This window comes from Pezoporus occidentalis, unplaced genomic scaffold (genome assembly GCF_034315485.1).
Source record: "Pezoporus occidentalis ecotype Australia unplaced genomic scaffold, CSIRO_AGI_Poc_V1 ctg3, whole genome shotgun sequence".
NCBI classification, from domain to species: domain Eukaryota; kingdom Metazoa; phylum Chordata; class Aves; order Psittaciformes; family Psittacidae; genus Pezoporus; species Pezoporus occidentalis.
In genome coordinates, this window is record NW_026914940.1 from 17,355,060 (window position 1) to 17,369,540 (window position 14,481).

At 39.8% G+C, this 14,481-nt stretch overlaps 1 protein-coding gene across 2 annotated transcripts in view; it reads left to right on the forward strand.

The window, feature by feature from the left end:
* Positions 1–14,481, forward strand: part of RSPO2 (R-spondin 2) — a 107,855-nt gene that overhangs the window by 46,250 nt on the left and 47,124 nt on the right. For both annotated transcript variants that reach the window (XM_062627176.1, XM_062627175.1), the window contains exon 2: positions 14,053–14,241. In XM_062627176.1, coding sequence (XP_062483160.1) covers positions 14,053–14,241 — 189 coding nt within the window. The remainder of the gene's footprint in view (positions 1–14,052; positions 14,242–14,481) is intronic.

The following is a 14,481-nucleotide window of genomic DNA, read 5'->3' on the forward strand; positions in this document are numbered from 1 at the left end:
ATTAAAAAAAAAAAAATTCTAGAGGGAAACATTAAGTTAATGCATTTAGCAATTGGCTGGGAGTGGTAGTTGCGTAATCCTTATCCTCTTTGGCAAATGGTCTTGTGTAGCTTCCTCTTGTATGGATGGCAAAGTTTTGATTACAGCTGTTATCACATTGGGTGGAGACATCCAAGCACAAGACGTAATGGATGAGGTCTTTTGCTTTGTCTGTTATTTTAAGTCTTAGAAATAGGGTTTGTTATTCTGGTCTCTATTCACTGTTGAGTTTTGGGATTTGAAGGTTTAGAGGGATGGGGTTACATTTTTTTTCTGTGTGTTGTTTTTTTTTGGTTTTTGGTTTGGTTTGTTTTTTTTTTCCCTTTAGGTTATCTGTCAATTATTTCATTTTTTTTGACTGTCATTGTTTGCTATTTCCACCTTGGTTTTCCATTCTTTGAAGTTCTGCTTTAATACCACTTACATATTTTTTTTTATTTATTTTTGCTTTTAGTCAGAATGGTGTTTTTCTTCATCCAATAGAATATCATTAAACAATTACAAATTTGCTCTTCCCAACATCTAATTTCTGTTTCCAATCAATTACACTAACAAGTAATTTAAGCATGGCAAATTTGGAACTTGTGAAGTTTCAAATAATCACGTTTCTGGTTCATGCTATGTGCTGCTTGTATGGCAGAAATAAAGCCAGTCTAAAACCCACAGGTACATTGTCAACTGCTGATTTTTGATCAGCATTTACCTGTTTTTTGTCTTAAAATTTAATCTAACTTTGAATTGCGCCATAATAAACCCACTGAGGTAGTGCCCTTTATAAATACAGAAAAGACCCCACTTTATTAAAGAAACTTTAGGTAATGTTCTTTAAATGCTAATATCTGACATATATTGTATTTCTCCAGTGTCAGAGTTTCTGGTATGCCATTTTTCTTTAATGATAGCTGATGGCTAAGGAAGAATTTATCCTGGTGTCTTTGGAAGGCTGGAGGTATACCAGTACTAACATTTTAGTCTTGTGAGTGAGGTTTATAGGCCATGGAGTTTCTATACTTCTGTGTGTGTGACACTAAAGGGTAGTTGTCTGTTTGATGCAGAATACTGCCCCTGTCACAGCTTATGAGAGTCTCACCTCCCAGAATGAGGAGTGTGGGTTGGATTTTCAGCATTTGGACATACAGCCTTTTCTCAGTCTTGGTAAAGCAAGTGGGCATGCACATCCAAATTCACCTGTCATTGGTGGGGTTGGATTTTCAGCATTTGGACATACAGCCTTTTCTCAGTCTTGGTAAAGCAAAGTGGGCATGCACATCCAAATTCACCTGTCATTGGTGGGGTTGGATTTTCAGCATTTGGACATACAGCCTTTTCTCAGTCTTGGTAAAGCAAAGTGGGTATGCACATCCAAATTCACCTGTCTTTGTGAAACATCTCTGTTCTTTTCAAATCAAGAGTATCACTGGGGAGCACTTTCATGGGATTTAGGCCAGTGGTGGATGTCATCTTGTGCTTTCCTGAATTATCTTGTTTGAGTTGAGCTGCATTGCTTCCTATAGGTCTTTGCCTCTGGTGAGCTATTTTCTCTTAAGAGAGCTCACTTTGTGTGGGAAAGGATACTTCCAGCTGTAAAGTTATCCTTTAGGATCCCTTATTTGCAATTACAGCATGTTTCCAAAATGCATTGTTTCCATTTCATTCATTGATACTTGTTGCCTCCCTCCATGGATCTCCTGTGAAAAGGAATATATCTGGACATCCAGAAAACTTTCTGTATCCCTGTGTGCTTTGTTACCTGTTCCTCCTCCATCAGAAGTGCACTGCACATCATGTATGTAGCTCAAGCTGCTGCTTCCTTCAAGCAGGCAGTAGTACTTCAGATGCAGGTCATAGGACCACAGGGTAAGTCAGTCTGGAAGAGACCTCCCAAGCAGGAGATTGGACATCCCTTTACAATCTGCTATTCAAAGAAGAGTCAGGTGTGAGGCCAGACCAGGTTAGTCAGAGCTTGAAATGGCTGTGCATTCCTTTACCTGTTCAGGAGTCTTGTGGTATCATTTGTAGTCCTGGGCTTACTGAAAATGGATAGCTGTTGGAGTAACCACACTGTCCATCTTGCTTTGAATTTTCCTCCTGGGCAAGGAGAAAACATTGTCTTCTCTCTGCCTACTGCTTCAATAGCTTTGAAATGGATCCATCCCAAGTACACCATCTGGGACATTGTAAGCGCTACTGGTATTCTAGCACAAACATAATCATTCACTATTCTGTCAGCTGCTGTTGCTGGGGGAATGCTGAGCTGTGTCTACACACTACCCAAATGAGTTTCTCTACAGGCTTGTTGCATGTACCTGATACCAGCCTACTCCTCTGCAAGGCTGTGGGGAGCAGTTTTACTTCTGTGTTGTCTAAGCTTCATTCTTAACTTAATGCCTAACCTGAAACTCAGGTTGCCTCTGTCAGGCTTGCACACATGGCAGATCTGCTTGTACAGAGCCCCAGGGAAGCTTTGTTCAGAACTAGCTTTTGCTCAGTGTATGACAGACTTGTACAACATTTCTTGTGTAAAACATGGTACGGTGAATATAACCTTATATGCATTTTAAAGTTTCCTACTCAGCTCCTTGTATTCGAGGCAATTAGATCTTCCAGACTCTTCCCAATTGTCTAAAACCTTGCATTTCCCCATTCTTAGGGGGTACGACTTTCTCTACCTTTCAATTTAGGATTTTTTTATTTTTTTATTTTATTTTAAAGGCCAAAAGATCTATTTTTATGCTGTTCTGTATTTTCAGAAGTTTGGTATTTATGAAATACCAAACCAGTGTGTTCACTGCTTTACAAACTGGAGAAATAAGGCATGTTCTTCACACTGTTACAGATTTACAATTCATAGTCAAATATTTATTTGTTTGGCATTTCCTTTGCATACCAGCTCTACTATAAAACGTGATAGTAAACAGTAGTTAAGTGTGTAGTCATTAGTTTAGTGCTGCCTAATATAACAATGAGAATAACTGTATAGTCTTTGCCTTTATTTCTGTTGGAATTGCTGCATCAATTATCTAGCTTCAGAGTCCAGATTTGATACCTATCACTTTATTATGTATTGAATTCAGTCTCCCAGGAACTGAAAAGAAATACTCGAGCTCCTTCTCTACCCACTCTTTCTCTGTTCCTCAATCTTTTTTTACCCTTTTGGAAATTGTTTATTAAAAGTATGAAAAGGCAACATGAAATATCGTACATCATGCATAAAGTCTTCCTGTATGCCATTGTACTTTGTATCTTAAATAGTGTCCTGGATCTTCATCTACTTAGCTTTAGTGCTTCCAGTAACATTTTGTCTTCAGTGATTTGGGTGGATCTGGTTTGGAGCTGTGTTTTGGTTTGAAAAGCCAGTACATTGGATTTCTGCAGTTTTCAATGCTTGGAAAAGTTATAACTTACAATAGAAGACAAAGTAAACACACCATCAAAAGGGAAAAAGTTAAATCTGTGTTTATTCACCTGCATGCTAGAGAAGAATCTTACAGAGCTAGCTGAAATAGTCTAGATATTAAAAGGCTTGGAAAAAAGGGAATTGTTTAAACCCTGGGCCTTTGTTCCAATAGGATTTGTGTCCCAGATGTTGATTTGCAGCAGCAATATGCTGGATAAAGTTTGCTGTTGAATGTGCTATCAGATAGTGGCACATGGAATACGTACACGGGCAAAATGCATTTCTGTGTATTTCTGTGCTGTTTTGTAATTAAGAAATAGGCTGCGACAGCCCATGCGCTTCTGGAAGACTACAGCATGAAACAGAAGGTCTGAGACTGCTGGTGGTCAAGAGACTTTTAACCACCTGAGAGGTGGAAGTGCAGTCTTGTGGACTTCACTGACCAGGCCTCTCCACCCATATGGTGTTATGAGGAAAGAAAAGGATTATTTCTTCTTTAAGTTTTGTTTCTCTTTGCACATTAACACCATATATAAAGAGTTGGTCCCAGGTATAGTGAGTATCTGGAAGTGCCACAATTATTTCTGGAACTACCAGGCTCTGGTTGAGCACCTGCTCATGCTTCCCAGTGGAATTTATTTTTAATGGAAGGCAAATAAACTTCCCACTTGAAATGAGCTGGGAAATGTGAGGCTTGTCATGAAGGCGCTCTGATGTCTCATATGTAGATGAGGTAAAGGAGATACAAGTGAAGAAGAGATAAAACTTTAGTTGAGGAGATTTTTCAATAGTGTGTTTGGGATGACACAGCGATTGGTGTGTCAGGAAATTGAAAATTCCCTGTTCCTGCTGTAGATGGTTTAAAGTTGGCTCTGTGCAGGCGCAGAGGCTGCAGAGTGCTCACACTGTTTTGAACTTGAGTGCCTGCTGGAGAGCTGTGACTGGTGAGTGACAGAGAGGTGGTCTGGTGGGAGGGAGCTGTAGATGTCCCTTCTTTCGAACCAGCCTGCTGTGCCACTAAGGCAAAAGAGCCCCTCCACTGCATGAAGAGCGTGCCGGAGAGAGATGGACGTTGGGTTCGATCCTAGGGGTAGAGCAGACTGGGGTTCTGGTCTCTGTCTCATCAACTGATTTATGCAGTTTTCATCAGATGTAATCAATGATGTGCTCTTGCCAAAGATACTGACTTGTGGTGTTTGCCTTCATGTCTGAATTGCTGGAGTTTGTGGAACAACCCAGAACCTCAGATGCGATTGTTTTCTTTTTTTAAGTAATGGCTTTGGGGATTTTCTACATTTTACTCTACAGACCTGCAAAAACGCTGGAAGTCTAATTAATATAGCATCTAAATAAGAGAAATTGGATGACAGTTTATTCCTCAAAACTAGTACATGTCAAAAAATCTCTTGGGTTTTGTGTTTGGAGTTCCTTGAGGTTGCTATACATGAAACTACCATCATTTAATCAAATTCTCTGGGGCATATAAAGTACCCTAAATAATAAAGCTACCTGATGCAAGTTTCTTGAAAGCTTACATCATGGATAATTTTACAGAGACTGAAGATGCCAGAAACGATAAAGAATTTTGAGATTTGGAGTAGACAAAACTGCCCACAGCTGTTCAAACAGTGCAGCTATGTATTTGCCATGATTTGGTACTGCTAGAATAAAGGTTTCTTAAAAAAGAATCATTCTAGCATTTCATAAGCAGATGAAAGAGAGGTCACCTTGGAGGGACTCTTTTCAGCATGATAACAACTGAAGCAGCCACTTTTACAAATCAACTTTTGAATGGATTAAAGGAAATGGCTGGTCCATTTGTTGGTGTAATGCGATTTCTTACTATAGCTGAAATGGATTGCCTTATAAATAAAAGCTCAGAAGTGGGATTAGCAATGTGCATATGAATGTGCATCATGTGCCCAAGACTTGTGAACATCAAATGTAAAAAATGTTTTTTTTTTTGGAGCTAGGCTTCAAGGTAGATGACCTGTGAATCAGTTGGTTGATAAGACTTGATTGGATTTGTGGTTTTTTTTTATGAACAGGCTATGTAGCTGACCTGTATGCATGAGCAAGAGGGAAGGGGACTTTTTAATAGTATATTTTATTTTACCTTTTTGTTTGTCTCTGCTTGTGATGCTTGGACCTTTTCTCCCTTGTTTCAAGTGTTGGTGTTGAATTATTCTGTCAGTGGAAGCAGGAATACCCAGTGTAAAACTGGTGAATCTATGAGCAGTGAACAGCAGTAAAAGCTAACATTTCCTAGGATATTTGAGCAGGGAGTAGGACACTTTCTTCTCTGTGTCTATTTCTGTACTTGAGTTTTAGGATGGCAGGTGATGGAGTGGTGTTTGTAACCTGCAACAAATGTTCCATATTTTTTTTCCATCTGGTAGCCAGAAAATGCTTCTTGTGCATAACATGCAAATTGTTGACAGCACTGGACTGAAAGGATGAGTACTGTCACTGGGGAAAAGAGCAACCAGACTGAAGAAACAGTGCTGCTCCATTTTCAGGGACAGAGAAAGTGTCCCCCAAGGAACTGAACAGAGGGAAAATGTGGAGGAAGTTTCACATCAGGAGGAAGCAGCATTGAGTGAAGTTGAGGGCAAGTGAGGACAGGTAGGTTGTGAACAGCAGACAGAAGAGGACAAGGGGAGTTAAATGTTTCCAGTTGATAGCAGGTATCCAGAAGGTGACTGAGAGATGCCTTTAAAAGCTCCAGAAGGTTGAATGAAGAAGGATGCCTGAGATCTTTGAGCTACCTCTCTGGCACTTCAGCCCAGCTGGAAAGAACATCAGTAATGTTCTCAAAATATCTAAGCAACCAAGGCATCCTGAAACCAACATGCATGTCATTTTACTGATAAAGTAGGCTTCTGAATTTGGTAGTCAGTATGCAGTGCTGTTAATACATGTACTTACTAAATATTGCAAAATATCTCAATGTGTAGGTGATTTCTTGAGACTTGCCAGGGTGCTGAAGGAGAATAACATCTAACTGATCTTCACAGTGATTCTTCCTACTTTCAGAAAATTCTGAAAGTATTCAATAGGATACCCATGTAGGAAAAGTAGAATGTTTTGATTTGGGAGTGGAGTAAAAGTCCAAAACGTTCACTGTCTTTTGAATATAGATGGAATGACCATAAGTCTTCTGAGGCCTAGATTAGAATAATCAGAACGACATATATCAATAGTGAGAGAATGAAATGAGCTGAAAAATGGGATTAGTTTAAGCATAAAATTATGATATTGAGAATACAATTAAGACTTCTAAAGGAAGTGAAGAAATGGTTTCATAATAAGCAGGCAAAATTGTTCGTTTACGAGCATAAATTTATGGAGATTTATACCAAACTCATTGAAGTGAAATGCCACTTTACAGTTAGTCTGCCTCCAGAAGAAGGGTGGGAAACGTGGATTTTCTGACATGTGGGGAACTTCAGAGAAAATAATTCTGAGTGGTTAAGGCCCAACTCTTGATAAAGATAGCACTGAGCTGTCTTTGTAACTCCAAAAAATGACGGCTTCATACCCAGACCAGCATGGAACTTGGGAAATGGTGTCTTTGTGGTCAAAAAACCTTATATAACACATGAATGTTTTTGAGAGTAGTATCTAGGAAAAGTAGAGAAGTTATATTGCTTCTGTCTTTGGCATTGGTACAATAGCTTTTCCCATGCTGAGCAGTTTTTTTGGTGCCCATAAGCCTATTCATAAAATGGTAAGGAATTGATCAAAGGACTGGATACTTTGCCTTGTGGTGAGACATTCTGGAATCTTGCTCTGTTTATCTTACCCATAAGAAGGCTAAGGCTTGACCTGATCAGAGTGTCTGCATTGGGGAAAAAAAAACATTGAAAAACTGTTAACAATTTGGCAGGCGAAGATATAAAAAGGTCCCGTGGTTGCTATTTGAAGTTCAAAATTCCACCACAGATTTTCAACAGTGAGAGTGATTAGCCCTGTGATATCTTAACAAAGGTTATGGTGGTTCCCTACTGCTGACAGTTTAAAAATCAAGATTGAATGGTGTCTTAAATTATATGTTTTAGTAAAGCGCAAGTTCTGTGGCTTCTTTATATAGGACATTGGGCTAATTGTTCATGAGAATACCCTTTGACCTTGATTCTCTTAATTCTCTTGAAGGCGATGACTAGAGTCAAGCTAGTAATTCCACCCCCACACCTCCCCCCCCTTCTTTTTTTTGTTGTTATTGAAGTTTTCTGTCCAAAACTTACTTTTTGCTTTTACACAGCTCTAATGACAAATAGGTGTTTTTCTTGGACAGCATCTGTTCCTAGCCTGTCAGATGTTTTTTAACTATAATGACCTTGCAGTCTTACAGTGTTAGTACATTGGTACACTGTGTAATATTGGTGTACCTGTAAGGCTCTATTCTTTGTTCTATTCTTTGGTACTCTGAAGATATATGCCAAGCATATTTTATTTGGTTTTATTGAGATGCATGGGATATCTTTATAACACTAAGTGAATTCTTTCTACAAAAAGTGCAGCTTGCAGTAGTCTTTTAGTTGCTTCCCTCCTCTGAGTCCTGTCTGCACACCTAATGTTTACAGTGATGAATGTCTTAGAGACATTACTGCTAGATCTGAACTAAAATCCAGGTACCAGCATTTATGTAGCTGCAATTCCAGTTAGGGCAAGTGTGCTATCAAGCTGGCCATTGTACCAGTAAACCTGGTTTCTGACTTCAGAGAGTTCCAAAGACCAAAGATTGCCAAAGTGATACGGAGACCAGGCAATGAGGGATATTAGGCACTTAAAGAGCACATTAGCCTGTCCCTCTAAAGAAATTATGTTTAGGTAATGATGTTTTCTATTGCTTGTTTCTCTGCCAGGCCCTCCTCTTTCTCTAATTGGTTTTGGATTCATTTGTCCATTTCAGTTGGGATTTTATGAAAGTGTAAAAATACCAAATCTTGTGGTCAACTGAAGCACCAGGTTCAAAAGATGTTTGTGACACCTAAAAAGTGGGTATACAAGAAAGACACAAATTAGTAGCAGTTGTTGTGATACGGGCTGCAAGACAGATCACAGAAAATCAAATGCTGTTAGATCTGTTGCTTACAGATCAACTTGTATTCTTGTGGGGAACAGGCTAGACTCATTTCGTACTATTGATTCTCTTGTGATTTCAAACAGTCATAACAATTCAGTTAAAACTGCTTCAGCAATATAAATACTTTTGATCCAGACAAGAGTTAAAGTAATCAGCTGACATTTGATTTTACTTGGTACAGATCCAAACCATGAAACTTTGAACACACTTAGAGAGTTCATTCAGTGTTTGGGTACTAGTATGTGTTCTGAAGTAACCTTTTCAAACTTGGCAGCTTTAATCCTAGATCTAAAATAAAAAAGCACCATAGCGAATCTAGCCTGTAAATGCTTTTTCTTTATACTCCAGATATTTAGTTGTAGAAGCAGCAGGCAGAAGTAATAGAAAAATGTGTTATCTGCATAAAGGTGTGTGTTTGCATGGTGTTCACACCCATGCACATACTTACGTGGCTGTGCAAAACGTTAGTCCTTCTGCAAAGACCTTACAATCTTAACAGACAGCCAGGGTAGTCATGTACTGTGAGACCCAGAGGATGGTAATGACTTGGAGCATGTGTGCATTTTCAGTTTTATGATGTGACGACAGCAGCGCTCAGATGCTGGTTAACATTTGTAGGCCCTGTGGAAGGAGTGAGTTTCCATGAGGGATTTCGTTGGAGGAAACCCCTCTGCCTGGCACACATAGTTGAGGGAGGAGGGTGTTAGAGGCAGGGTCAAAACAGGGATGAGTAGTGTGATATTCTACATTGTGTGTGTTGCAGCTGGATACTTGGAATTTAATTGACCATGTTTTGTAAGTTTGTTATTTTTTCTTACAGTCTAATACAGAAAGAAATAGAAAATTATGAAGAAATTTGAAAGGAAGTGTATAGGTGTTTATGTTGAACACAGGCACTGGCTTCCTCCTTCAAAGAGGAATCATATGAGAATTGAAGAAGCTGTATGTGATAAGAATGCATTGTATTTGCTATGTTAAGAAACCAAGATGGAAAGGGAATACTTTGGGGCGGGGGGATTCAGTAGGATTTAATGATAGCCTGCGTACATAGGGGCAAAGAGAGGAAGTTAAGTTGGTATCTTCAAGATGGCTTGCTGATGTGACACCGAAACCAGTGCTGTGATACTTGATTTGTTAAAGTATTTGTTCAGTATCCAAGTAATGTAGTAGTAGACCGTACCATGATTTTCCCTGCATTGTTAAACTGTCACAGAAGTCAGTATGCTTCCCATGAAGGTCTGAAAAGAATAAAGGCAACAACAATGTGGGAGACCACCAACTTCACGGTAACTTACTGTATATAAAATACTTGGAAATTTTTCAATGTCATGCTTGAGCAGCACAGTGGAAAGTTTTCAGATTATTTCATAAAGTTCACTGGCTGTATTGCATCATATAAATCATATTATTTCCTCTTACACCCCTATCATTCTTTAGTGTTTTTTTTTTCCTTAGTGTGATTAAAAAAAAGAAAAATATCTGATGCGTTTTTAGTTTTTTGTTATAACTTAATCAGCTAGATGAACAAGGAAGGTCATCACTATGTGAGCATTAACTGTGTGACCATCTTGAACTCTGTTATCCAAAGTCAATGAGTGAGTTAAAGTTCTGATGAACTGACTCTCCCAGTGTTTCTGTAACAGGGAAAAAAGATGCAAGCATAGAAATGACAAATAATTTTTTAAGGCTGGTCAGGAGATAAGAGAGTCTAGATGTCATGGTCTGAGGAACCTCCATACATGTCAAAATTTTGGAATAAATGTATACAACTTACAAAATTACTGTATTATTCAACTCCTTCATATATCTTGTGTTGACCTTAAGCTGTGAAAGATGTGCCATCCCTCTCCAAAAAAGGGATAACACAGGATAATGGAGGATCATTTTTTGCTGTTAGCTCCTTTTCGCATGAGAGTATGTTAGGACAAAGCTATGGCTGAAGCTCAGAGAAATCAGCATAATTAAATGTGTCTGCAACACCCCCAGGTCCTTTTCCACTGAGCAGCATTCCAGCCATTCTTCCCCAGGCCTGTAGCGTTGCACAGGGTTGTTGCGACCCAAGTTCAGGACCTGGCGAGTCGGTTGTCTTCCCTGCTGGCTTCTTTTTTGGCACATGAGGACAACCTGGTCTTCCACCTTTAGGATTTCCTTCTTGAAGAATGTTCAGCCTTCCTGGACCCCTTTGCCCTTCAGGAGTACCTCCCAAGGGACTCTGTTAACCAGGCTTCTGAACAGGCCAGAATCTGCCCTCCAAAAATCCAAAGTAGCAGTTCTGCTGGCCCCCCTCCTTACTTTTCCAAGAGTTGAAAAGTCTATCATTTTGTGATTGCCATGCCCAAGATGGCCTCTGTCCATCACATTACCCACAAGTTCTTCTTTGTTCATAAACAACAGGTCCAGTGGGACGTGTTCCATAGTTGCCTCACTCACCGGCTGTGTTAGGAAGTTATCTTCCACACGCTCCAGGAACCTCCTAGTTTGTTTTCCCTCTACTGTATTGTATTTCCAGCACACATCTGGTAAATTGAAGTCCCCCATGAGAACAAGGGCTAGTGATTGAGAGACCCCTCCCAGCTGCTTATAGAATATTTTGTCTGCATCTTCATCCTGGTTGGGTGTTGTATAACAGACTCCCACCATGATATCTGCCTTGTTGGCCTTCCCCTGATTCTTACCCAGAAACGCTCAACCCTATTGTCACCATCAAGTTCTAGACTATCAAAACACTCCTTAACACACAGGGCTCCACCACTGCCTCTCCTTCCTTGCCTATCCCTTCTGCAGAGTTTATAGCCATCTGTCACACCACTCCAATTGTTTGAGTCATCTCACCATGTTTCCATGATGGCAACTATGTCATGATTTTCCTACTGCACAGTGGCTTCCAGCTCCTCCTGTTTGCTTACCATGCCGTATGCATTGGTGTGGAGGCACTTCAGTTGGACTATTGATTCTGCCACTGTTCTGGGGGGAGAAGCCTTAATTGCTATGTGACCATTCTCAGGCACTTTTGTGATTTCTAACACATCATTAAGACTTGCTTCACTGTTGCCTCATGGATCTCAATCCCCTACCTCCACTGAGATGGTGGTACACTGAAGAACCTTGGCTAGCACACTGTCCCATAAACATTGGTGTGCTGCCCCCAGACTTATCTCTAGTGAGCCTGGTTTTATCCTTTTCCCTCTTCAAATCCAGTTTGAAGCTCTTTCAGTGAGCCCTGCTAAGGCCTGTGCAAAGATCTTTTAACCCTTTGAGGCAGGTGTACCTTGGTACCTTGTCTGTTGCCAGCAAGCCTGCTGTTGTATAGCTTTTAGTTATATCTGTGTATATATGTATATTCATAGTCACCTTTAGCTGTAACCATGCTGTTCAGTGGTTGGCCTGGCCCTAGAGTCATAATCGTGCACGTGCTGTATATGAGATCTGACTTCAGCTGATTGAAACTCCAAAGAAAAGTGTTTGAGTGACAAATAAAATCAGGCATCTCGCATCTTCACTCCTTTGTTCTATTTAATTCTTTGTATAGTGCAGGCTTCTCTTAGGAATCTTGAACAAGCTGGAGGTACAGATTTACTAAGAGTGAGATCCAAGGAGACTAAAAAGGGATTCAGAAGACTACAGGATTGCCCACCATGCGTTAAGCAACAATTGTTTTGGAGTACGTGGTCACATTATTTAATGTGGTTACAGATAGGCAATTCCCTGCTGACAGTAAGATGAGGGATGTATCCACCACGCCTAGCTCATCGTCTGTTTGTTTCTTATATGTCTTTGAAGATGTGGATTGTGAATGAGAATAGTAGCAACATGAAGTGTAGGAAAAAGTTATATCTGAAGTCTTGTGGGCAACAGGAGATGGGAACTGGTTTAGTAGTATAAGGCAGTTGGTCTGATAGGAAGCCTTGTTACATAAGGGTTATCAGAGAGGCAAAGAATCATACATATACCCTAGAGGGTAAGGATGTCATTCCCATCAAGTGGTTCTCATTATGTGAGCCTGGTGTCAGAGGACTTCAGGACTCAAAGTGTCCCACAGCTGAGCTGTTTCACACTGATTGCTTGCCTTTTTGTCCTGCCTGCCACCCACTAGGATTATTTTGTACAAGATCAGAGTTGAATGCTGTTGGACTGAATTTGGTGTGGCATGTGTGGGGGACGGGAACAGAGAGGGAGTGGGAATGTGGTGTGCAGATGTGTGAAGGTGAGAGTAAAGCTTATCAGCTACCGGTTCCAGAGGGTGGTGGGCTTTTTCTTTTCCTGGCTCTGCTGACCAAGTCTTCCATTGAACAACCTCAATTATCCATCCATACAAGATAAAAGTACCAGAGTACTTTGTTAGGCTGTAAATACTTATAAGTTTTTAAAAATATAACCATTAGACATAGTCTTTGTTCTTTTGGCTAGCTGCTCTGTTAAAAAGCTCGTGAGACCCTGAAGACACTTTCCTTCTGTTGCATGGTATTTTTTTGTTTTCTTTCCAGTAAACAGAGTTTGAACTAGCAAATTTCTGTTAAGTCCTGTAGCCAATTTAATATTTAAACCAGACCTGTTAAGTTATGCTGTTTCCAGGAATGTCATGAGCCATCCTCCCTCTGCTAACCTGCTAGTGCCGACTCGGGGCTTGAGGAGTTGACAGCCTATGGGGACAAGGCAGTGTTTGGTGACTCTGTGGAAAGGCAGGATAATAAAAGCTCATAAGGGCAAAAGTAATGCAGCTGAGGTTTGTGTTAAAGTTATCAGCCAAGTAATTAAAAAAAAACAAAAGGGGGGAAAGAAAACCAGAACTTGAGAATAGAATTGAAGTCACAGCAACTGGTGATCTAAAATGGTATCTCCTTCAGTAATGTTTGCGCATATTGTTTTCAGCCCATTTTGGTAGAAACTTGTAGAGAAAGGCGACTGGAAGTTAAAATTTCTACTCTTTTCTTGGAAATAATTGTCTTGATATTCTTATTAGAAAGATTGAGATAAGGTTGCAAGAAGAGAGTTGTTCTAGGACTGGACCCTGAGAGCTATGGGACAGCATTGCTAGTGCTGTACCTGTTCTGCAGAGAATTCTCTACTCTTAATATTGCTTTCTTCACAAGTCAGAAACTACAATAGTGTGGTTGCCAGATTTCCATGAACATGTCATTCCAGGTGCATGTATCAGTGTGCTCTTGTTCATATATTTTGTTGTTGCGTGCCTATGTTCCCAGCTTCAAACTAGAATTCAGCACCTGGGTTTTACTTAAGTTATACTGGTGAACTTTATATAGCTTGGTCTCTGCTTGCCGATACTTTTATTTTCAGTGTGTGTAAATTCATTAAATTGCCTTATGTACAATAAAAAATGTAGAGATTGCATTTCTCTTTATTCACTTGCCAGTGCAGATGTATGAGAGTGAAGTGCACTTTCAGAAACTTCCTCTCAAAACTATTTGTAACCATGTGGTAGATAAGTAACACTTTAGAGAGAAGAGGACCTCTAGCCAAAATAATTTCAAAATGATCTCAAAGTGCAATTTATCTTCTTATTTTGCAGCTAGCTATGGACCAAATCCAATTTGCAAAGGTTGTTTATCTTGTTCAAAGGATAATGGGTGCATCAGATGCCAACACAAGTTATTCTTCTTCCTACGAAGAGAAGGAATGAGACAGTATGGTGAATGCTTGCATTCTTGCCCATCGGGGTACTACGGACTCCGAACGCCAGATATGAACAGATGTTCAAGTGAGTTGTTTTTTGTTTTTTTTTTTTTTGAACCCTTACATTCACTGTTGTAGGAAGGTCTCAAGATCATCATAAAACTTCTTTGCTAAAGAACATCCCAACTCATTCCAAGATATGTAACATTCAGCAGATTAAATAGTTGATGCATTAGTGTAGTTTTTATTGTTGTGGTTATTTTTATTGGTTTTATTGCTTTAGTTAGAAAGGAAGTTGAGGAAAGAATGATGATCTAAGCAGATA